Source organism: Phoxinus phoxinus, assembly GCF_949152265.1.
Source record: "Phoxinus phoxinus genome assembly, chromosome: 3".
NCBI classification, from domain to species: Eukaryota; Metazoa; Chordata; class Actinopteri; order Cypriniformes; family Leuciscidae; genus Phoxinus; species Phoxinus phoxinus.
Window position 1 is genome coordinate 5,356,106 of NC_136878.1, and position 26,875 is coordinate 5,382,980.

Genomic DNA, 26,875 nt, shown 5'->3' on the forward strand with positions numbered 1-26,875 from the left:
AAAATAACTTGTGAGATAAATTATATTCCATCATGTAAGCAAAGTCAACAGTGATTATTGGTTTCATTTCTTTGTTTGACATATGCTAATTGTAGCCCGCTTAGTCAAAACTGATTAATTGTAGTTTTTGGCCAGGCAGCGCATGAGATGTTGATATCCCATCATGTTACCAATGTCAATAATATCTGCAAGATGTAAGTGTAATTTCATGTCATGGTCAATCTGTAGTCACAATTTAGCTATAGACAACTATTAGACGACTATTAGACGACTATTAGACGACTATTAGACGGCTATTAGACGTCTTTTAAACGCAAAATTGCTTGGGATGTCTGGTTGCTGCATGTGTGTGTAAATGGCCCTTAACTTGTAAAATAACTTTTGATTATGGTTTGAACACTAGTGAAATAGGCTTATGTAAACTGAAATTCTTTATAACATTTTCAGAACCTTTTAGTGAACCTTTCTTGGCATCTTTTTTTACATTTTAATAATCGAAAGAAGTCAAAGAACCCTTTTCCACTAAATAACCTTTTGTGGAATGGAAATGTTCCATGGATGTTAAAGGGTCTTCGTGGAACATGCCAAAAAATCACCTTTATTTCTAAGTGTGAAAACACTAAAATTGAAAGTTTAAAAATCCAACTCCATGTGGTAACATCTAAATTAACTTGTTTTATTACTGAGTAAAATTTTATTTAATATGACTGACTCGACCTGACAACATTAATCTATACCAATTAAAATCATGTTTAGTGTCAGGTGTATTTGTATTTTTTTTTACAGTGCAGTTTGGTAAAATCCAGGTTCGCAAAATCATTAATTTCAGCAGAAGATCCGTCGATGAATCCGGTCCTAGTGTTCGCAGTAGCCGGTGGAGGGCAGAGGCGGGCAGCTGGATGCGGGTTAAACCGAGAAACGGGACTCACGCTGCTCATATTCGGCGAGCGCCGAGCGCACATGCATGCATCTGGATGCTGAAACCCGAAAACCCGATCTCCAGCTCCTCTGAACACATCCAGAGCGAGAGAAGCAGCTCATACACGCTATTATACAGCGAATGCGTGCGCGCTCTGAACTAATGAGCAACTCATGCAGAGGAGTGTGAGCGCGTCTGTGGAGAGCGCGTAGATGAGAGCTAGAGGGCGGCGGCGCATCGCTCCATTCCTCCAGTCCCGGGACCTTCTCCTGATCTCTCCCGTGAGGAACACACGCAGAACTTGGGACGCGTAACGGCGTCGGTCCTCCGCGCACCAACACCGCAGCTCCGGTGTCACGGCTGAACCAAACCGAAGAGGGAACGAATATTCCGCGCTGAGGAGTTTCCAAACTCCAAAGTCATGGGGAAAAACGGACGTCAGAGATTTGGATTGGGATTAGTGCTTCTCTTTCTGTGGATTCTGCTGAAAATAGTTGACGCGCAAGGTAAGATAACCAATTCATTATAGAGAGATTTTCATGTCTTGCTTTTAGTTTAGTTTTTTAAATAATTAATGTTACACTATATATGATATTGCAATATTTATTTTACTCACGCCACCGGAACGTTATTTGTCTTTTCTTTTATTTCTCTTCACTTTTTTGTCGCTGATTTTTGTGCATGTTTTATGCAAAACAGTCATTTATACTTTGAATTTGAGATCTGATCTGGAATTTGAGACCGCAAAGCCACATCTATTCCTCAGGAGTATATAGCCTAGACTCTTTTAAATAAAGTTTGTATTGGCATTTATGGTTCCGAAGAACCTTTAACATCCATAAACATTTGCATTGCACTAAAGGTGCTTTCGAGTGGATAAGGTTCTTAATATTATTAAAATGTTCTTCACAGTAAGAAAAAATCACTGAAAGGATCACTTTCACTGGATGTGGATCAGGATCACTGAACACTTCTCAGAATGCTTCTATGCGAACCCCCCCTTTTGAACCTTTATTTTTAAGTGTATAGCAGCATACTGATCACAATATGGTAGGCCTACATAATCTAATATTTTCTGGTTTTAATAGGGTTTATGCTGTCAATGTTTTTTGTTTTGGTTTTTTTTTTTTTTGGGGGGGGGGGGGGGATATATAATTATAACATTTCATCAATCATTATTAGGGAATTTTTCATGGCCTTTTATTCATTGATATTTTCTGTCAGGTGATCGGGCGCAGTCTCTAGCACTTCGCACAGACAGGCTTAATTTGAAATACATTTACAAAAAAGGATTTGTGAAAATGTTGTTATTTCTAAAAATATATAGGCATATATATATATTGACAGCAGGCTATACTTAAAGGATTAGTTCACCCCAAAATTAAAATGATCCTATAATTTACTCACCCTCAAGCCATCCGTATGTTGACTGTCTTCTTTCAGACTAACCAACCCGATCTCACGGCAATTCGTACGAATTTTACGAGGTGGCTAATTCGTACGAATTACGAATTCGTACTTCGCCTGACCCCGCCCCTAAACCTAGCCATCAAGTGGGTTTAGACAAATTCTTACAAATTAGCCACCTTTTAATCACTCGTACAAATACACTCGGACAAACACAATCGGAGTTATATTAAAAAATATCCTGGCTCTTACAAGCTTCATAATGGGGGGGAATAACTGAGATTTTGAAGCCCAAAAAAGAGCATATGGCTCCAGATAATTAATAAATTCATAACTTTCAAAACTATAATCACCGGCTTCAGGTAACAGCCGTATGTGCGTCTAGTTCCAGTGGAAAAGTGACCTCTGACCCGACGTATGACGGATGTATTCTTTGACGCCTCTCGCGGTTCAAACAAACAGGGCCCGGCGACAAACTTAAGCTCCTCCCACATTTCTCTTTAAAAATTCTCGTTTTAACCTTCTAATTAGTGAATGATGTTTTGTTTTGCTCTGTCCTTTCTCGTATGTCAATACGTCATGTGTCGGGATAGAGGTCACTCTTCCGCCGGAACTAGACTCAGGGATAGCTATTACCGGAAGCCGATGATTCTGAAGGCCTTTAACAACCCCCTGGAGCCTTATGAATTACTTTTATGATGGATGGATGGATGCGATTTTTTTTTTCCGGCTTCACAATCTCAGTTACCATTCACTTCCATTATAAAGCTTGTAGCTAAGAGCTAGGATATGCTTTAATATAACTACGATTGTGTTTAGCTGGATGAAGAAAGTCATATACATCAAGGATGGCTTGAGGGTGAGAAAATTATGGGATATTTTTTCATTTTTGTTTGAACCAACCCTTTAAGTTTTCACATTGTAAGCCTATTATCCGATACTGATCTGATGGAAAGCGCTAGAGCAGCGTAATGTTGCTGTCGTGACCTAATCACGTGACTGCGATTTCGCACGCATTTATAGCGCACTTTAACTCGTAGTGTGATTTTTGTTTGTTTCTCCTGCTGGATAGGTTATTTATGAAGCATGAAAGGAATTTTGTTATTATGGATTCCAGCGGGAGATTCCACTGAAACACTCAGCCAGATAATAACAATAATTTACAATATATCCTAGGTTTATGTTTATGAAATATGTTTGTTGAAAGTATTATGTTGTGCTGATTTGACCTTTTTGATAATAGCCTAGCATTTTTTTTATTTATTGCCAGTCAAAATTGTTTTCTGCAGTCAAAAATGTATATTCTGTCATCATTTATTCCCCCTCAATGTCTCTGTCAAGTGCCATCTTTGACATATGCCACGTTTGAATAGGCACAAGCACAAATGTAATTTGGATGAGATTTCACTGAACAACAACTTCAATTTTGGTCTGTTCACCACACAAATCTATCATATAGTTATATGGACTTTTATGGAGCTTTTTAGAGTTTGACAGCATAAATCACTACATTGTATGGAAAACAGCAAGTATACTTTGTTTTGCATGGAAGGAAGAAAGTTGTAAATGTTTCTAATGCCATGAGGGTGAGTAAATGATTGTCATTTCTAAGTAAATTATATTTTTCCTCCGCATTTGATCTTTCCTTTTTGTAGTTTTAGGTATGAGATAATGCAATTTTGCTCTTGCTCCAGGATTTACGGGAAGTTCTGTCCTAAACTTGGTAGTCATCACTCTATATTATAACAATGCAAAGCATTTTCCCATTTCCATCTGTGTGAATGCGTGCTGTAATGTGGAGTTATGAAATTAGAGAGCATCTGTCTTGTGTCTCGTCTTTGCAGAGTGTTTTATGAGTCCGTAATGGAATCAGAGTTCATATGTGACTCCAGTCTGCTGAAGAGCAGGACGTCGTTAGAGGTTTCTAAGTCACTTTAAGGAGACAAGACAAAGTGGGAATGACTCCGTTTGTATGCCGCGTGTGAGTGTGTTTGTGTGCTTAGGGTAAGTGGTGGCCATCAGCTCGGAGACACAAGAAACCAGCAGCCCATTAAAAAGCCATTAGCTAAAGCCGTCTCTCTTGCCGTCGAGTTTGTGTTGTGTGTCAAACAAACAGCAGGGCCGAGCAGAGAGAGAGAGAGAGAGAGCGAGAGAGAGACAGACGGGCCAGTGTGATTTCAGAGAGAAAATCCGGAGGTGCACTCTTAAAGTCAGCATAAAATCAAAATGGACTATTGTTTATTTTCTTAATATTTCTGTTATTGCGAGCGATTCATTGCTTAAATTACATGAAATAAATGAATTGCCTGTGAAACAACTTATCATCAAACCCTCTTATTTTTCAACTCCCGTTTAGCACCTGTTTTCATGATCCAGTCGGTTCATAATTTATAAAATTAAGTCCTGACGTCAATTTTATACTTATATTGTTAAAAATTTGGGGGTAAAAACATTTGTTTTATTTCAAAGAAGTCTCTTATGCTCACCAAGGCTGCATTCGTTTGATCAAAAATACAGTAAAAACAGGAATGTTGTGAAATATTACCTTGTAAAATAACCGTTTGTAATAACATTGTAATATGTTGTAAAATGTCATTTATTTCTGTGATCAAAGCTGAATTTTCAGCATCAATACTCCAGTCTTCAGTGTCACACGATCCTCCAGAAATCATTTTTAATATTATGATTTGCTGCTCAAGAAACATTTCTGATTATATCAATGTTAAAAACAGTCGTGCAGCTTCATAATTTTGTGGAAATATTTTAAAAAAAATAAGAACAGCACTTATTTGAAATCTTTAGTAACATTAGTACTGTCTTTAGTCACTTGTGATCTATTTAATGAATCCTAGCTGAATGCAAGTATTCATTTATTTAAAAAAAAGTCTTAATGACCCAAACTTATTAATATATTTAAAATGTGTTGCAAACTGTGTTGACTAAAGTGAAAAACATTCACGTTGTCCCCAGAACGTCCACAAACAGTGAAATAACCCTGCTTGGATTTGTTAGTACAGTTCAGCAGGCCAGCCTCATTTCTCACACAGCGCTCACACTTTTCACACATCGACCCGTGAATGTGTGTGTTTTTATGTTAGGAGTGACAAAAACGTGTAAGAGAGGATCTTCGAGACAAGCCGAGAGTTCACGCGCGGTTCTTAACCTCGCTGTCTGTGGTGAATAGTGACTTCTTCTGTTCTGCAGAATCGGTTTAATGTTGTCTCCAAGCACAGCTGCCCACACACATCTAGAGAGACTGTAGATGGGCTGTTTACTGTGATTGAAGTGGACATTCATTGGTGGTGTTTGCTAAGGCAACACAACACCCCTGACTCAAAGTATTAAACTTTGGCATGTAATTTGTACTGGCAACAACCCATAACGCTCTTGCATCGTGATGGCAAGTTTTGCATGGGCGATCGCCACTCATTTTGTAGTTAAATCTAGCGGAGTTGAGATTTTAAAGTTTGTGCTAAAATTCGACTGGTGATATTCATATAGTGTCAGCTGAGTATCCTCATTCGTAATTTATAGGAGATAAAGAAGAGAAATGTAAAGAGAGTGCCATTGCTTCAGGGAAAAAGACCCATGATCCTTTGCAGTGAGGGCTTTCAGCCAATCGGAGATGAGCGTCGCTGACCTTAACCTGCTGACCTCAGGGCATGAGTGCATCCCTGCACTCGCTGTTGAAGAAATGCATGTTTTTAACGCGAGTGTGATCTGTTTGAAGAGTCGTGCTGAATACTGAAGAGTGTGTGAGCGGCGCGCAAGGTCTTTTGTTTTATGCTGTTCTTTGTCTTCTTTGTTTCTTTTAATTGGATGAATGTAACGCAACTGTTTCGTCATGCACACAAAGACAGTCAGAGATAATGTGTGTGTGTGTGTGTGTGAACATCTAAAGGCCCTTTCACATGACTCGCGTCAGGGTTTTAACGTGACTCGTGTGCCGCTTTGACCTCCACATGAAAAGAGTTGCCTATCGTGTCAAAGGAGAGCGACTTCACAGGGTTGCTAGGGCTGGGAAATGTTATTAAAACAGTTATTTCTTGATATCTGTTATTTTCACGATAAAAATGTGACAATATTTTGACAATATTGATTATAATTGTAATGTTTGCACCATTTCCTCTGCAACCGCTTAAAATAGTGTAATTCTTTGACCAAACAGCTGTAGAGTATTATTTTACTATTATTTTAATTTATCATTGTAAGTATTATTTTTACTATTACATTCTTCATTAATATTTTGAATTAGCTTTTATTTTTTCACTTTTCATTTCAATTTGTGCTCAAGTTCTAGTTACCGGTATGCGCTTATGTCGTTTTTATTTCTTTTTGTAATATTTCTGTTTTGCTTCAGTATGTCTAACTATATATATATATATATATATATATATATATATATATATATATATATATATATATATATATATATATATATATATATATATATATATATATATATATATATATAGTTTTAGTATGTCAATTCAACTTAGAAAAAATTTATAGAATATCTTGCCTTGGCGGCTAACTGAAATGAAATGCGTTTTTAAGTTTAAGCTGGTTATTTATCCTTAAAAGTTACATTTTCCTTTGACTTGTGTTATCTTGCATTGGTCACATGCTTTCATGCTTGTGGTTGCCAGATGTCAAGAGTTTTATACCCCAATCAGAGCTTTTCTCTTAAAGGGTTAGTTCACACAAAAATGCTAATTCTGTCATTTACTTCGTCTCATGTCATTCCAAACCTGTAAGATTTTCGTTCATCTTCGGAACACAAATGAAGATATTTTTTATAAAATCTGAGCCGGTTCTGTACTCTCCATTGAAGCTACCCAACTTCAGTTCAGAAAGAGATCATAAAACTAATCAATATGAATTGAGTGGTTTAGTCCAAATTTTCTGAAGAGACTCGATCGCTTTATATGATGAACAGGTTTGATTTAGGCTTTTATTCACATAAACATTTCTCAGCGAACATAAACAGAAGCTCAACCGAATCTGCTTTACGCATTAGAATGAACCTCATTGGTTCTTGCAGAAGCTCAAACATGAGGTGTAACACGAGGATGATCCTCATTGGTTCTTGCAGAAGCTCAAACATGAGGTGTAACACGAGGATGATCCTCATTGGTTGTCACAAGTCAAACAAACATGCTTGAGCTGATGTGTGAGTTGATGAATGTTTATATGTGGATAAAAGCCTAAATAAAATATTTTCATCATTTGCTGTAAAGCGACCATACTTCATAAATCTTTTACTAAACCGCTTAATTCATATGGATTAGTTTTACGATCTCTTAATGAACTTTTTGAAGCATCAAAGTGGTAGTTGCGTTGCTGTCAATGGAGGGACAGAAATCTCTCAGATTTCATTAAAAAGATCTTCATTTGTGTTCTGAAGATGAACGAACGTTTGGAACGACATGAGGGTGAGTAATTATTTTTATTTTTAGGTGAACTATCCTTTTAAATGGATACATTTTCTGCCCAGTATTACTTAATCTTCCCAAACAGGCAACCATGCACACATGCTTCCTCTGCTCTGGAAAAAGTGCTGATGATCTGAAAGCACCGGTGTGGCACGCAGGGAGCCGAGAACTGTGGGACTGGCGTGAGACCGGTGTGACACACAGCTGACGCTCATTAGCACTAGCGCCACCCGCCTCACTCGGTTCCCACGGCTCTCAGCCCCGTCCTGCAAACCCCGCAAACATGTTAGACGAAGTTTAGCAATCTCCACTGCCAGTTTCCTTTCACGCGGTCGTTTGCTGTGACAAAATCTGCAAGCAAACATCAGTAATGAACTGTAATATATCTGAATGTGAATATTTTTTGCGACTGCTGTTGCTGAATAAATGCACACAACTTCTGTGCCAAAATACAAATTCCTTGTTGTTTTAATTGAAAAACATTAACATAATATGTAATTGTTGGAGTTAAAGTGCCCCATTATGCTTTTTTTGGATATTAACTTTAGTGTGTAAGCTGTTTGTGACTGTAAAAGGTCTGCAAAGTTTCAAAGATCAAAAGATAAATGGAGTTAATGTCTCCTAAAAAAAAGAACGATTCTGAACAATATGAAATGAGTCGTCAGAAATTTCAGTTTTTCTTCCTGCACGAACCTAAGTAGGTTTGTATCTAATTTGCATAATGCCAGTCTATGGTCTTCAAACTTTCAATGTCAGCCTACGGTCCTTCTCCCGCCCTTAAACACTAGACATGTCGAGAAGACGCTGTTTTCTGTGCTGCCAAAGCAAATCCACTTTGCATGGACTTCCAAAGGATGAGGATTCGCGCTGGAATTTATACTGTACAACCGATGCCAGTTTTACTGTTCATATCACTGTCTGTATAAAGTGCTGAGGAAGATGAAGCAGCTGAAATTCGGATATGGATATAGGCGTTTGGTTTCCGACTCGTGCTGCAAGCGGTTGACCAATCACAACAGACTGGGCTGTCTGACCAATCAGAGCAGAGTAGGCTCTCGGTAAGGGGTTTCCGATTCCGAATCATTTATTGAACTGTTTCAGACACTGTGAGAAAAGAGGTTATGGTGCAATTTATATTATGAGAAGTGTTTTTTTGACCTTGGATGCATGTAAAACTATTGTAAGGGACCTCCAAACAAACAAACAAACATTGGGGATTCATTCAATATTATATATTAGGGATTTCACTGGTTTAGCTTTCGAGAGAAGCTTCTTTGTTGTACCAATTTCCGTAATGTAGAGAGTGTTAATTTATATGATAATATAATACATTAGGAAACTAGATGAGGTAAAATAAAACATGCATATTGGCGTAGGAAAAGTGAATGTGCAATAATTCTGATGAAATATAAAGTGAAAATTATCATAATTAATAATCGTGATTATAATTTTTGAGCAAATTTTTTTTTTTTATATCAGTGCAACCATTATCGTGCAGCCCTAGCCTGTGGATTTCATGTTGAACGCATTTAAACTGTCTCTCTATCTCTCTTCAGGCAGTGTGCTCATCAGAGACTGTAATGACTGCGATTATGATGGTTATATATCACCTCTCAGCTCACACACACACACACACACACATATCTCAGCACAGACGGTCCGTCACACACAGCAACACACGGCCCGTTTGCTCCCGCAGCGGGTTCACTTGCACAATAAGAGCATTGTGTGCGTCACAGTAACACTGAGTCGGCCTTACGAAACACAACTTCTGTACGGACGAGAGTGAGTTCTGGAGGGAAAAACGGGGCCAACGGAGATGCATATTTACATGATGTGCATGTTTCCCAGGCCTTTGATCATGGACGTTCGCAGTAGTCAGCAATAGCGTTGTGATTCTGCTGTGTTGGGGATGCTATTCTTAGCATGGATGATAAATGTAAAAACGCTCTTCGGGAGAAGCTGCGCTCTGTTCGTGCCACGTTTTCTGTGCACAAATAATGATAGTCTATAAAAAATTACGCCCTTCAGCTAAAGGACTAACATCTGTGACCGGTGCTGTACATTACCTGAGCACTTTAAGAGATTGACAGCTTCATTAGCCAATCACAGCAGCCTCAGCTATAGAGGCGGGAACAGTGTCCCTGTACCTGCTTTAGCATGTGTTTTAAGAGTGTGTCACTGTGGCCTAATTACGGTACGTTTTTAGGGTATAAGTGTCTTATATATGAACTTTGGTACACTATATTTAAAGGGGTGGTTGATTATCATTTAAATTTTCTAACTTTAGTTAGTGTGTAATGTTGCTGTTTCAGCATTGACAACATCTGCAAAGTTACAATGCTCAAAGCAAAGGGAGATATTTGCTTTTAAAGAAATTATTTTTTAAGGACTACAACAAACGGCTGGTAGGGACTACACAACATTCCTCCCGAGTTAGTGACATCACCAACCCTAGAATTTACATAAACCCCGCCCCCTGAACACGATTTATAGATTTTTGATATTTTCAGTGCATGTGTGTGTGAGGTAAAGGGACACGAGCTCTTGAAGCTCCGCCCCCTGTGCCGGGAGCAGCAGCTCATTTGCATTTAAAGGGACAGACACAAAACCGTGCGTTTTTGCTCACCCTCAAAAAGTGACAATTGAACATGCTATATAAAAATATCTGCTGGGTATTTTGAGCTAAAACTTCACACACACACTCTGGGGACATCAGAGACTTATTTGACATCTTGTGAAAAGGGCATTATACCACCGCTTTAAGCAAGTGTCTGAAGATGTACATCACTGTGACGGTGTCTAGTTACCTAAATGACGTAACAGCAAAATTAATTTTGATTGGGTTTAACTAAAACAATTACTTTCAATTATTTGATCAGTTATTTTAATTCAATTCACATTTATTTGTATTGAGCTTTTCACAATACATATCGTTTCAAAGCAGCTTTACAGAAAATGCATATTACATTTTAATTTATAAAACAAAAATTATTTTTGTTAATTGAAATAAAATATAAATATTATATAAACTTAAAATAAAACTTAAGTACTAATTTAAAAGTTAAAATAAGTATCATGTGACACTAAAGACTGGAGTAATGATGCTGAAAAATCAGTTTTGCACCACAGGAATCAATTATTTTAATATTGTTTCACAATATTAAATTTTTTAACTGTATATTTGATCAAATAAATGCAGCCTTGGTGCAGAAGTGACTTATTGAAAAAAATTATATACTGTGTTTAGCATGTACAATTTCTGTGTGATAAGCTGAATATGTACTAGCATACTATTACTATTTCGGCCATATTTTTTCGGACCATATTGTCAAAAACAGTATTATACCACATAATATTAAATCACCTGATGTACTTGCCCAAATATTACATATTGAATTAAAATGACACAATACGGGTTTTAATTTCATGATAAATGAATGCCAATTACTTGCAATGTGCAGAGGTCATGTGACTAGGGCTGCACGATCATGATATGACTTAGTGTGATTATCAAATCAAAAGGTTGCGATTTAATTAAATACATATATGCATTGCATGTTTCAGAGTGAAGCTATTATTTATTATTACTATTATTATAAAATTTTACTTTTATTTTATAGCCATATTAATATATTATCACAGCATTTTAGCCAAATTTGCATTGCAGCTAAAAAAAAAAATTTGTATTTTAAATTCATTTTTATTTAAAAAACCCAATTAGATTTTTTTTCTCTAAATCATGCCCTACATGACAGCCATGTCCAGTGTATAGTGTGCACTGCACAGTATTCAGTAAGTATTATAGTATTCCATTCTGAACATATTGTAGCCCATTTCCCAGAAGAGAAAGACTGTAAATTTTTAATACATATATCTGCTAAAAGGTGCTAACTTTTAAGAGTACGCTAGCATATTGATAGACGTGGACTAAAAGCCACAAAACTCCCATTTTGATTTCATGGGGCCTGTAAAAGCATCCGGATTGTGATCCAATCCTCCAGGTCTGTGATTCTGATGTAAATGTACGGCAACACAGTCCATTACTGGCTTGCTTGAAGCTCTTTGGTCAAGCTTATCCGCTCTCTTTTTTTCCGGTTCATTCCTAGTTCTGCTTCACATTCAGGTTTAGATGTTCTTATCACTTCTTTGACTGCATGAAAATGCATCCCTGCTGAACTATCAAAGCCCACAGATGCCACACAGAGAAAACCCTCGCATGATTTGATGTTGTGTGTCAGGACTGGATTTAACCTGAAATCTGGTGAGGTCGTGAATGAAATCTCGTTGTGTGATTGGTTCTGACCGATATGATGGGAATAATGATCACGGTAAGGAAGGGAGAGATGCGGTAAGGTAGTCGTCTCATTAACAGCAGCAGGTGCTCGTGTAGAAACTTGTTTGAGGTTTCAGAAATTCTCAGTGGGAAACAGAGATTGTCTTTATGTGATCTGCACACATTCTCTCTCTCTCTCTCTCTCTCTCTCTCTCTCTCTCTGTGTGTCTGTCTCTCTTGGGGTGCGTTTGGTGTCGGCGCTGAAGATGGTGAAAGTGTGGAAAAAAGGAGTTGTTTGGACTTTGAACTTCTCAAAAGCATCCTGACTCTTACTGATGTCTTTTTAAAATGTCATCTACTACGCACAAGGAGCTTTTTAAAAGAGACAGAAAACAACCAAAGAAATCTGTAGATCCCTGTTGTTTTTTTCTCTTTCCATTTCCTTTTTTTGAACAAAAATCAATCTTTGACCCTGTTCCAGAGTTCTGTGATGTGACAGGATTTCCATTAATAGAAAGACAGGTAGAATGATATAACGATAGATAGATAGATAGATAGATAGATAGATGGATGGATGGATGGATGGATGGATGGATGGATGGATGGATGGATGGATGGATGGATGGATAGATGTTTATATAGTATATTTGTAAATACATGTTGTCATGGATTAAATGAGATGTTTATGCAATCTCGTAATTAAATTAGCATAGACTGAATTAAGCCCCTGTGTCTTTGAGTGCATTGAAGCATTTTGTTTTTTTTATGAACAGATCATTTAAATTCACTCTTTTTTTATTAGCAGTATATTCTATCTCACTTGTGGTGATTATTCTCGAATGGCATAATAAGTGATGTTTATGTACACATGGAGATCTCAGCATCATTCATTCATTCATTCATTCAGATTTCAGAATTCAGAATTCAGCATTATTGATATCTGTTGGCTGTGGATAATAGGGTAATTCCCTGTCAAATCAACAAAATTTCGGAAATCTCCCCAGCTCAAATCTTTTATTTTGTTCATATTTTTTTTCTGAAAAAAGACAAACATAAATATTGATGAAAGCCAAAATATGAAATGTCATGGATGAATATTTATTTAACAATGCGCTATTTTGTAGTGGGGGGGTAAAAAAGAATTTTTTACCTGAGATTTTGAGTCAAAATACAGGGGGGTAAAAATGACTATGGCAGCATCATTATTTTATTTTTATACAAAGAGATTGTTAGGTCTATTAATAAAATCCGTTGACTTTAGCAATCTTTGTTGCATTATATGCCAACAGTCAGTGACAGTTCAAAAATGGGGAAAGCAGTTTTCAAGATTTTTTCCCCCCAAAGTTTGCATGCCTGTAAATCCAGAAGTATTAAAGATATATAAAATCCTTTTAGATTTTGGTTCTTAAGAAACATTTATTCATTTTGAAGGCCATATATGGTTTAATTCCAGAGATATTGAGCCCTCGAATAAATTGCTAAATTATACACATTTTCAATGGTCAAAAACCAAATGTGGGTCACACACAGCTGATACATCCGAGTGCCAAAAATACACTGAAATTGTCAAGTTGTGGAACATAAACTGTTCATAATATTCTGTTTTTGAATCAGTTTCAGAGATATTTGGAAGAACGGCTTCTGAAGCATTGTAACTACATGTTTGAATCTAATTTCATGCCTCCAGGAAAGTGCGCTTGCTTTCCCCACACACTGTATTCACACCAATAAATCAAGATTTGTCTGAACTGGATTGTTTAAGTATTACTGTTATTGTTATAACATGTGTGAAGCATTGTCAGATTGAGTTGTATCCACTGCTAAGGGGCATATTTGGAGCAATTGCTGGTAATACCTTAAACTTTGAAACATTTAAGTGGTCTCACAATTGAAATAGGTAACCATTCTAATCCCCAGTTAAATGGGATCCTGGGTTATCTTATTTTATGTTTCACACTGCTCATATTTTACCCGGAGTTAACAATTAATTCTGGCCATTCAGATTCTCACTATACATTCCTAAACCCTGGGCTACTGTTCCTTTTGGTTTATATGTGGCGTCAACAGTCATGACTGGATCAACTCAAAATCACATTCGGTTTCAACCATTGAAAATGGGTAAAATTTGACAATTTGGACACAGAGCTGCATTGAGCTCCCAATATCTCTGGGATTGAACCCTAAAAATGGAAATCCCCCCCCCAAGAAAATCATATTAAAATACCTTTACTTCTTGAGTTACAGGCACAAACTTGGGAAAATAAAAATGTTGGTGCTCAGACAGACTTTTGATTAAGTACCAGAATCTAAAAGGATATTAAGATATATTTAATACTTGAGATACAGGCATGTATCTGTCACTGTTGGCATATAATGCAACAAATGTTGCTAAAGTCAAACAGATTTGACTAATAGACCTAACAGTAAAATCATGATGCTGCCATCTTTCTAAAGTCATTTTTACCCCCCTGTAATTTGGCTTCAAATATTTGTTTATTTTCACCCCCTCTACAAAATATTGGATTACTAAATATTTGTAAATATTCATCCATGCCATTTAATAGTTTGGCTTTCTTCTTCATTTATGCATGTCTTTCACCAGAAATGTAGCCGGGGACCTCTGGTTGAGTTGACACGAAATGACCCAATATTGTAACAGGGCTCCCGAAGCCATGGAGTTCCTGGAAATATCTGGGAAATAAATCAATTCTTAAAAAGGTATTGACATTTATATAGTAAATAAAAACGTATCAGCTCTAAAATGCTCTTTGTATGTGGATTTTACCATAAAATGGTATCCTTATCCAGTAATCACAAATTGTAAAAAAAAAAAAAAAAAAAAAAAATCATGGAAAAATTCATTGTGGGAACCACAAGCAGACATTATCAGTGTTTATTTTCAAACCGTTTACAGTATGTCTATATGTTTGATTTCATTACAACTGAAGAAAGAAAAAAAAACATAAGGAGTGACTGATGATGGACCCTTTTTGTAAGGAATAATCCAGTCACAACGTGAAGAAATAAAGGGACATAAGACACAAGACCTGGAACTACTTCATAGCCGTTCAGTTACAGCCATGATGATAATGATCATCTATCAGTATCTGTCCAAATTTCACTGCATGCCTAATTAACAAAGTTTGTCTGACCCCTTCAAATGATGAAACATCGCCACAAATGCGCAGAACTGCTTTAATTATGCAGCCAATGACATCAGCGGGAAATTAGGGAAGCGAGATGTATGCTAATTAAGAGATGAGAGATTGTCATCGACTACTTTTGAAAAGGGCTAATGGAGAATTTGGCACATAACTTGGGTTAGCGCACTCGCTCTCTGCAGTGAACGTCTCTGTCAGAGATCGGGCTCGAGCGTAATAATGAATCATTTCATCTGCAGATATTGTTTAGTATCACACTTACTGTGCAGAGTCCAAGAGGAACATTGTATTGCTCAAACGTTATAGATGTCAGAGAGTTATGCGTTTATCATAGTATTTCATATAAAATGTGAATCGATAGTTGCTATAGAGTATATAGAGCTGTAAAATCCGATTCTTTGGTCCTGGGAGCATTTGATGAATGTTTGAGCTCATATTGAGATGTCTGACTTTGTCTTTGCACAGTTTGAGACTTCATTGAGCTCTTTTTGAAGAGATCTCATTTGTGCGGGCCGCTGGAAACGGATCTCTCGGGAAACAAAAATAGCACTTTGAACTTTAAACTGTATTGCTGGTATCAGCGGGAAGCAGAACTCAGTGTAACACGCTATACGTCTTAATATGTGGTAATTAGTTCCCTGTAGTTTCATTAATTGATTCACGGGTGAGGAGCCACAGCTCAGTGAAGACAAGTGAATCTGTTTTCCTGCGGCTGACGCGAGGGAGAAATGTGAAATATTACTGTGAAGATGGATCAAGATTGTGCTTTTTGAGATTGTTGATGATCTACAGTATACTGTTCGAAAGTTTGGGGTCAGTAAGAGTTTTACTGTTTTTGAAAGAGCCTTCCCACCAAGGCTGCATTTATTTAATTAAAAATACAGTAAAAACAGTAATATTGTGAAATATTTTTAAATAACTATGTTCAATTTGAATAGATGTATTCCTGTGATCAAAGCTGATTTTTAGCATCATAACTCCAGTCTTCAGTGTCACATGATCCTTCAGAAATCATTCTAATATGATGATTGGCTGCTCAAGAAACATTTCTGATTACTATCAATGTTGAAAATAGTTGTGCTGCTTCATAGCCTAGAAATCTAGACGTATTAATGTATTAACATCTTGATGTCGGTCTGGCTTGCCAGGCTAGCTTGCTTCATATTTTTATGGAAACTGTAGCCTAAATGTTTGGTTTTTTTGGTCAGGATAAAGGATTCTAAAAGTGCAAAAGAACATCATTTATTTTAATTATAAATGTCTTATCTGCCACTTTTGATAAATGTAATGCATCCTTACAGAAAAAAAAATATAATTTTCTTTTTTTCTTTCTTTTTTTTTACTGTGATGCAACCTTTTGAACGGTTTTGTAAGTTCTTAAAATGGTAATATTTGCATTTATGTTGATTTATGTTATGTTCATAGCATTTTGATCAAAGAAATAAATAGCACCTGTGGCGGTGAGATTATGTTCTTGCATGTTTGTGGCAGACATTGAGGTCATCGAGTCTCTCGCAGCATCATGATTTCTGTGGCATGAGATGAGTCAGTCCGTGTCTTTGTAAAACCTGTCACAAAAATATGACACTGTATGATGTTCTTCCTAATGTTTTGATCTTGCTGGCTTTATGTGAGGAATATTCATATAGCGAATGCGTCTCCACATGGAGTTCTGGTGGGGAACAACTTTATTCTGGATAAACCTCTAATGGTAACGTTGTTAAAATATGGATTTTGATGTAATTTGGTGTAAACCATGTAATGTTGCACAGTTTCTAGCCAAGTCCAAAGTGACACAGATATGTTTACTCATCAGCATCTGGTTTTCCTCTCATTTGGCTTTTGGGGTGTTCATGTAGTTTTTTTGTAACATTGAATTTTATTGTTTTAGTGAACGAATTGGTCCTGACACAAGAAGTGTCACGTCACTGTACTAAGTATAAATTAGACAGAAGTCAGCTATATTTCTGTAGATCTATATCTCCAATGAACTTGTTGCCAATTGGCCATTAGAATATTGCATTATTTTTTTAATGTTATCCTTTAGTGATATGGATTATCATGACACAAAAAACAAGCTTCACGTCACTGTACCACTTATATAAATTAGACGTAAAGCATTAATATGTATAAATTATAAATATTTTTCTATAAGTCTGTATTGAACATGAACTTGTTGCATCCAGCAGTTTGGTGTTTTTCTTGCATGTTGGCACCAGCGAGTTTGAATGATATCATCTGAGCTTTTGTTGTGGTGCGTTTGAGCGACAGAGCCGAGCGTGTGGAAAGAGTGGACATGACCGTGTAAGACGATCTCTCTCACTCTCACTTACTGACCCGGGTAAGTGGATTATACTGTGAAATTTAAACTATGATAATTTCTTTCACAGAAAATACTTGAATTACAAACAGCTTTCATAGCAATTAAAATAATCAGCTAAGTGGCCGTTCTGTTTCAAAGCTGTTTTTTTCTGTTATTAAGAAATACAAAAGCAAGAGGCACTTTAGTGTGTGTGTGTGTGTGTGTGTGTGCGTGCATGCGTGTGTGTCTGTCTGTCTGTCTTTGATTATCTCTGTGTGTGTGCGTGCGTGCGTGTGTGTGTGTCTGTCTGTCTGTCTGTCTGTCTTTGATTATCTCTCTCTCTGTGTGTGTGTGTGTGTGTGTGTGTGTGTGTGTGTGTGTGTGTGTGTGTGTGTGTGTGTGTGTGTGTGTGTGTGTGTGTGTGTGTGTGTGAGAGTGTGTTGATGAAGTCATCTCTCCGGCTGACTGGGGAGGACAGCAGGAATGTTTACTGGAGTCATACAGGCACCCCCCCCCCCCACACACACACACACACACACACAGACACACACACACAGAGGTATGCAGCCCAGTCTATCTTTAGAGAGAGAACCTATTACTCTGACACACAGATACACCACACACACACACACACACATGCACTGACAGACAGATGAGATCAACCTCGACTCAGATCTGATAGGAATTTCTGTTAGAACAGAATAACAAAAGGTAGAAAGAAAAAGAGTATATAATAAAATAAAACAGAGTAGAGTAGAACCAAAATGTGTTCAGTAACAACTATTGGGTCAGTGCATTTATATTTAATAGCCTATAATCAGCAAGCATGCATTAAAGTGATCAGAAATTACAGTAAGTAACATGAATAATGTTGCAAACATTTCTATTTCAAATAAATGTGGATTAAAATTGTAACCGTTTCCACGATAAAAAAAAAACCTGTTTTTGATAAAAAATAAATGCAACCTTGGTGAGCAAAAGAAACTTCTTTCAAAACCATAAAAAAAACTTGCAGACCTCAAACTTTTGATTGGCAGTGTATTTATTAAGGAGAATAGATAAAAATAAAACAAAATAGAAAATATAATGAGTATATAAAAAGTATAATATAAAAGATGTGAAAAGCAGAGTAGACAAAATAGTATATAATAAAATATAAGAGAACAGGAAGTAGATTAGAATAAAATAAAGTATAGAATACAGCAGAAGGTAAAACATAATAAAATAGAACAGAACAAGTACAATACAATAAAAATAACAATATAATAAAATACAATTAAAAAAATAATATAGCAAAGTAAAATAAAATGAACACAAGAGAAAATACAAGAGGAAAGAAGAGGGAGATGAATAGGGAGAAGAGAATAGGATCAAATAGAAGTTGATTGGGACGTAGAATAGTTCATGTTCAAAATAAAATAATGATTATAAAGTATATTTACAAGAAACTTTCTTCTTCAAAGTTTCACATTGAATTTAATGTTACTTGCCATTTCTTTGTGATTATTTGTGAAATCTACAAGCAGCACGGTGTGTAAACAGTTCACTGAGTGAATAGAGCAGATAGAATGAAATAGAAAGCTGCAGATAAAAGCGCTGTTGTGAAAGCTCTGGGGTCGTGTTGTTCTGTGGCGGCGCTGGTGTTTTATGGCGGCGGTGTCTCAGAGGTCGGGAGTCTCTGGTGTTGTAGGAGCTGGACTCCGCGTGAGAACCAGTGAGCCTCTGAGCATGTGCTGGGTGTGCTGGTTTGATGGAGCGGCGAGGGACGGACAGATCGGATGGCCTGAGAGAGGGGCTTCAGCGTCTGGCGTGTTTAGCGTGTTTAGAGTGAAGTTTCCCTCTTGCTGTCAGCACACCAAGAATAATGAAGACATGCAGAGACACACACACACACACACGCACTCAAAAACGACATCTGGAACGCGTTACTGGCCTTCATCCGACTTTTACACACTTTACACCAGAACAGGCTACTGATAACAGCTGAAAACAATTACTGAGGTTAAGTGTGTGTGTGTGTGTGTGTGTGTGTGTGTGTGTGTGTGTGTGTGTGTCTGTGTGTCTGTGTGTGTGTGTGTGTGTGTGTGTGTGTGTGTGTGTGTGTGTGTGTGTGTGTGTGTGTGTGTGTGTGTGTGTGTGTGTGTGTGTGTGTGTGTGTGTGTGAGATAGAATTACACTGCAAACAGTAGTTAGATCACCACTTAGAAATGGTCAAACACCCGGGGAGAATTGCAAATCGCTGCCATTAAAGACTCTCTTCTCAAAAATAACATCTCTATATTACAAAACACATCATATAGAAACATTTCTGAGTTTAAAGTGTTGTCTTTAAAGTGTTTAGTTACTTTAAAGTGGCCGTATCATGTTGTATATTTAGACATATGCTAACGTTCAGTTCTCAGATCTCCTCAGTTCACACACACCATTTATAGACACTGAGATTAAGCCAATCAGAAATTGTCACAGTGGAGCTCATTAACATATGATGGCCCTCATTTGGATATCAGCACCTTTTCAACGCTTATTTTGTGGACCGCCCAATGTGAGATCACTTTTACCCAGAATCCCAAAGTCTAAAGCATGTTAGATGCTTTACAAAAACATGTTTATTAATAGCTTTATTTATTTAGTGTACTAGTCAGAAATATCCATTTTAGGTTTCCAAACATTCCTTTTGCAAATATATTAATAATGCAGTGAGATTGTTTTTGTATGAAAATCAATGCAATATTGATAGTTTTATTTTAATATATAGTATTTATTAATATTTTTAAATCGTTTTTTTTTTTGGTTGATGCTTTAATTTTAGTTTAGTAATTTTTTATGTGCTTTTTTTAAAGAATTAAAGAATTACATCTTTCATTCATTTTTATTTCAGTTTTAGTAATATTTGTACTTGAACGTAATTTATATCAGTTAGTTGCAAAGGCAACATTTTTTTAAGTTTTTCATGTAATATTTATGTTATTTTATTTAGTTTAAGTTACATTTTTCAAAATGATAACAGCACTGGGCCAAAATTATATTCCAAATATTAAATGTATTGCCTAGTCCTACTTACATTTGTAAGATGACTTCAGATGGAGAAAGTGTAGAATGTGGGTCGAGAGTTGTTTTTACACTATGAAAGGACTTTATTGAGTGGTTTGTGGACAGATGTGGCTGTGAAAGAGACTTTTTCTTCATCACAGACAGTGAGACACGGGCGGTCTGACAGTTGCACTGATTTAGAGGCCGACACACACACACACACACACACACACACAGCGGCGAACGATGAACTTCTCCATGTCATGATTTATTCATAAGGATCGGTCAACACCCTTATATCATATTCTGCAATATTTAAAACACGGCCGTGTTGTCAGAAACGCAGACGAACTCCTCCACGCACGGCGTGTGTGTGGCTGTATGTGTCTGACTGAGAAAATATGCATACGACATTTTAAGACACTGATGTTAAGACGTGAGACCTTGACTATTTGAATACTGTAAACACTGCTGCTGTTTAAGTGCATGTCAACTTCTGTCTCAACTAATGCGGTGTATTTGGAGACCGGGACTACTTATTTGTCCAAAGAATGGCAGATGATTGAGTGTTCATGTTTGGAATCAGTTATTGGCTATGTTCAGAATAGCATTTTTTTATATATTATAGTACGGTTAACAGTACAAATATTATTTGTACCAAACACCAGTATGACTTATAGTACTCAAACTGCACAGAATAGTGAGCAAGACTTGATCTTTCATTTCTTGTGTAATACATGAACTGGAAGCTAAATATTTTTAATATGGTATTTTTACATTATTATTATTTTATTATTATTTATTTGATAACTTGATAAAAGCCATTTTTATGCTAAATTGAATTCAAAAAGGCTAAATAAGTGTTTAATTCCAAGAAGATAATTGAACGCCACTCCTGTGGATCATACAGGTGAAACTTGAAATATTTGAATATCGTGCAAAAGTTCATTTATTTCAGTAATTCAACTTAAAAGGTGAAACTAATATATTATATAGACTCATTACATGCAAAGTGAGATATTTCAAGCCTTTATTTGTTATAATTTTGATGATTATGGTTTACAGCTTATGAAAACCCCAAATTCAAAATTAGAATATTGTGAAAAGGTTTTCAGCTGTAAGCCATAATCATCAAAATTATAACAAATAAAGGCTTGAAATATCTCACTTTGCATGTAATGAGTCTATATAATATATTAGTTTCACCTTTTAAGTTGAATTACTGAAATAAATGAACTTTTGCACGATATTGTAATTTTTCGAGTTTCACCTGTATGAGGTCATGTGGCAACAATGTATCATATGCAGTTTAAAATGTGTATTATGGTATAAAGCCTATGTTTTATGCATTTTGGCAGTTGCTTTAATCTAAAGTGATTTACATTGCATTCAAGGTATACATCGGATCATTGCATTGCTATCGCTACGCTTTTACTGATCCAGCTACAGGAATAACCTTTATTTTTTACAATTCTAGTGGTGCATAAATTACACACTTCACCTTTAAATGGGCTGCAAGACTCGATAAACATTAAGAAGCTCAGAGAGAATGAAACAAAATAATTATTGATCAGTTTGTCGTAATAGGCATGTACAGCAGAAGTCAATATAATGTCGAAATGTGTAATGACTACAGAGTTTGACACAGTTCCCAGGCGGCCACGACGAGGAGGAGCTAGGCACTGGATTTCACTGTGTTTGTGGTTCTTGGCAGGAAATTTGTAAGAGAATCAGAATTTTGCTCATATTTCACATTACACTTTGCTTGCTTAGAAAGGCTTGATGATTGATTGATTGATTGATTGATTGATTGATTGATTGATTGATTTATTGATTTATTGATTTATTGATTTATTGATTTATTGATTTATTGATTTAATTTAATTATTAATTTTAATTTTATTTATTTATTTATTTATTATTTTATTTATTTATTGATTGATTTTATTTTATTGATTTTACAGTATATACAATCCAAGTCCCTATTGTTGGCACTACAAGTTAAAAACAAAGGAGGCTTTCTTTTATTTAACTAAATGAATAATATTTAGTTTAAATATGACACATTTTATATTAAACAATATTTCATATATTTATTAAAAAAAATAGTCACTGCAATATTTATGTTACTTGTTAATTTTATATCAATAGACACAATTATACAAACTTTTTATACATTTTTTTTTTTGCCCAACCCTATTTAACAATTACCATTTCTAAATATCTCATAAAAGTGTACAGTCTCTTCCTGTGTATCTGGGTGATTATTAACCAGAATATGGCAATATGGACGGGACTCTATAACGTGAAGATTAGTTGAAGTGTTTCATGAGTGAAATCTCTTGTCATATATGTTTAGACTTGTTGCAGTGAGTGTTAAAGCAGCGTTATGTCTTAATTGCATCAGTATCTGAGTCGAGAGAGAGAGAGAGAGAGAGAGAGAGAGAGAGAGAGAGAGAGAGAGAGAGAGAGAGAGAGAGAGAGAGAGAGAGACTCTGAGAGAGAGTCATAGATCAGACGGGGCTGTAGATCAGACCTATAGATCGGCATTACATTCACCAAGAGCCTAATTCACTCACAAACAGACACGGCAGCATTAGTTAAATTACATTGTTTAGAGCGGCTGTCAGTCAGCACGCTAACCTTTGCTAAACGATTGGCATCTCAACAAATGAGTTTGCGCTGTAATGCAATAATGAAAGCTGACAAATAGCGCGCGCGCACGCTCGGACGCTCAGGGGAAGCCAAAGACTGATGCAGCACATCAACCAATAAATCCAGAGCATTCCTACAACCGTACAGAACCAGATCCAGACACTAGACAAACACACACACTCCTGAACATCACTGTTTCCATCTATCCACTGATTTATTGACCGGTCTCTGTCTATTTATTTAGATGTTCAGTCTTCAGTGTCATTATAAATGCATTTACTGTTGATCATCCTTGCATAATATATTAATAATAATAAAAGTTTTACTTATGCCAAATATTTGAACAGTTTTTGTGCGTGTGTGCGTGCTTGTGGGTGTGTGTGTGGATGTGTGTGTGTGTGTTTGATTTATGAGGACACAAATTTGTATAATGACATGTGTATTACACTGGTATTACAACTAAAACGTGGTTTATGAGGACGTTTCATGAGTCCTCATAATTCAAATAGCTTAAAAAACATAAAAAACAAAGTTTTATTAAAAGAGTACAAATGCAGAATGCTTCCTGCGTGATGGGTAGGTTCAGGGATAGTGTGTGTGTGTGTGTGTGTGTGTGTGTGTGTGTGTGTGTGTGTGTGTGTGTGTGTGTGTGTGTGTGTGTTACAGTGTTAAAGATCAGTTCGATAAATGGTAATGGTAATTTTTTTTTTGCAATATCTTTATGAATTAAACTTTTTCCCATGACAGTTGAATTGGGAGCTTGATGGGACCAATTTAAGGGGCCGTTTACACGACACCGTTTTCAAATAAAAACATTAGCTACTATCTTTATTTGTTTTGGCCGTTCATTTACACGATAACAACGTTGTGTAGGCCTGAAAGCGCAAACTTTTATAAACGGGTTTCAAAGTTCAAGTTTGTAAACTACAAAAACATTCATTTGTGAAAACGTTGACGTCATGCGCTTGCGTATTACATGTACAGTCTATAAGCACGTAGTGTTTTTTACAGTGACATCGCCAACTACTGGATGACAGCAGAATACAGCGTTTAGTCGTTTTCACGGATCTGTGTGAACGTGGACACACATCTTTTTCCCGTTTTTAGTACATTGTTGTCGTGTAAACATAGTAACGTACCCTCAGTGTGTACTGTGTAACCATAAAGACACACTGATAAAGACCGAAATGTTAAGACAGAAAGATCAAACTATTATATGGGGATAAATGTCACAATGTCAGGGTTGAACAGAAGTTGCAAAAATTGCAAAAAGCATTTAATGAACTACATTTTAATTTCAATACAGGCTAAATGTGTGTTTGTTTGTTTGTATAAGTTAAAATGCAGAGCTAATTTGACATGTAAATTGACTAAATTACCACTATTATTGAAAGTTCAGTACGGTGGTAATTATCTCACAAGTGTTTCACAGAGAGTGTGTTTCATAGAGAGTGTGTTTCACAGAGAGTGTGTTTCATAGAGAGTGTGTTTCATAGAGAGTGTGTTTCATAGAGAGTGTGTTTCATAGAGAGTGTGTTTCATAGAGAGTGTGTTTCATAGAGAGTGTGCTTCTGAATAAATGCTGGATTCTGGAGCCGACACTTATGTTCCTTAATATCCCAGTTATGACATCATCCCTCAAACACTGCACTGAACAGAGACTGTGTGTGTGTGTGTGTGTGTGTGTGTGTGTGTGTGTGTGTGTGTGTGTGTGTGTGTGTGTGTGTGTGTCTTTATTCCCAGTCACTGAGAAATACTTGTATTACTGTACAAGTGTCCTTTCTTTCTTTCTTTCTTTCTTTCTTTCTTTCTTTCTTTCTTTCTTTCTTTCTTTCTTTCTTTCTTTCTTTCTTTCTTTCTTTCTTTCTTTCTTTCTTTCTTTCTTTCTGTCTGTCTGTCTGTCTGTCTGTCTGTCTGTCTTTCTTTCTTTCCTTCTTTCCTTCTTTCTTTCTTTCTTTCTTTCTTTCTTTCTTTCTTTTTTTCTTTCTTTCTTTCTTTCTTTCTCTCTTTCTTTCTTTCTCTCTTTCTTTCTTTTTTCTGTCTTTCTTTCTTTTTTTCTTTTTTTCTTTCTTTCTTTCTTTCTTTCTTTCTTTCTTTCTTTTTTCTGTCTTTCTTTCTTTTTTTTCTTTCTTTCTTTCTTCTGTCTTTCTTTCTCTCTCTTTTTTTCTTTCTTCTCTCTGTCTCAGTGGTATAAATCTGTTCTCACACTAGAGTCTCTCGGGGTCTGATGACAACTTTAGTCCTTGAGAGAGTGTGTGAGAGTCTCTGTGAGATCGTGTGTGTGTGTGTGTGTGAGAGGGGAAAACAGTTCTTTCTCTCTCAGTGTGTGTCGCTGAGCATGCTGGGTAGGGGTCACATGTGGCATCGCCTCAAGGTCGTCCAGCGTGACTGTATCCAGAGCTCAGAGGATGTTAGAATTTATTGCGCATTTACGATGTCTTTTTATCCTTCTCTTTGCTACAGTTTTCTAAATAATTAACTCAAAATATACTTTTATTTTATCAGTACATATTTGTAAACGATTTAATTAATCAGCATATCGTTGTAATTCATTTACATATTATAATTGTTTTGAAACCTTCTATTTCCGACACTTTTATCCCGAGCTGTACAATGTGTGTGTTCTCTTTGATTGTGCTTTTAAAGGCGTTCAGCACAGCATATGTTAACATGATACACACACGGTCAAACATGCCCGATGAATGTGTATTAATCTGAAGAAATCTCTTCAATCTGTTCACTTCTGTGTTTGTGAAGAGCAGGTCACAATATCTTTTCATATACACACAGATAAACGTGAACTGACAGGTGGCAGAACCTAAAGCTGCTCTCTCTCTCTCTCTCTCTCTCTCTCTCTCTCTCTTTTCTGTGGATTGGTGTTTCTCTCTGTCAGTATCATTGATCGTGAATTGTTTCTTGTCAGGTGTTTAATAAGTTTAGGGCATGTGAGTAGAAGACAGTCCACAAGTCTATGCTATATTCTACAAGTTTTCTAAAGTGATATAATATCCTCAACTATCATTTGATAGGTGCGTTACTGTGGTGTTTATCAGCTCTTTATTTTAAGTTCACCTATTTCACCGCTTTTTCAGATATGACCTTTTTCTGTAATGTGTAAAATAGCGGTTTTATGACTGCAAAAGATCTGCAAAGTTTCAAAAATCAAAGTGCAGATAAATCAGAGTTATTGAGTTAAACAACCGAGTTAAACAACCGATTCTGAACTGCGGGTTTTAGTTTTAGTTAACTGTATATTCCTGGTTGCAATGCATATTCCTTATTCTGTGTGACCATAATAAACACGACAACATCACAAGAATTATGAAATCCTCAGAAACGAGGATAAAATGTTACCATGGCCACATTTTAGTGGTGCACTGATAAACTACGGTGATGTTTTTGGCGCTGATCTTCAATCATTGACATTGAAATGAAACGGCACTTGGAAGGAGATGTTGATGTGTAACCTCTATTTGTTTTTTAATTATTAGTTAAATCAATGCCAATTTTAAATCTCCAAGAAATTCTCAAATAAACATTACAATTCGTCTTGCTTCTCGACTCCTGGAACGCACATGGAAATTGCAATCCCTCGTTTATTTGGGAATGTCTAAAACGAGACACTGGCAGTTACAGTAAGCAGATGCATTTTGTGTTATGGAGATGATAATTGCTGTAAACTACACGACG

General features: G+C 36.3%; 1 protein-coding gene across 1 annotated transcript in view; it reads left to right on the forward strand.

The window, feature by feature from the left end:
• The first annotated feature begins 1,307 nt into the window (after window positions 1–1,307).
• Window positions 1,308–26,875, forward strand: part of unc5ca (unc-5 netrin receptor Ca) — a 157,167-nt gene continuing 131,599 nt past the window's right edge. The window contains exon 1 of the mRNA XM_079606544.1: window positions 1,308–1,425. Coding sequence (XP_079462670.1) covers window positions 1,341–1,425 — 85 coding nt within the window. The 5' untranslated portion in view covers window positions 1,308–1,340. The remainder of the gene's footprint in view (window positions 1,426–26,875) is intronic.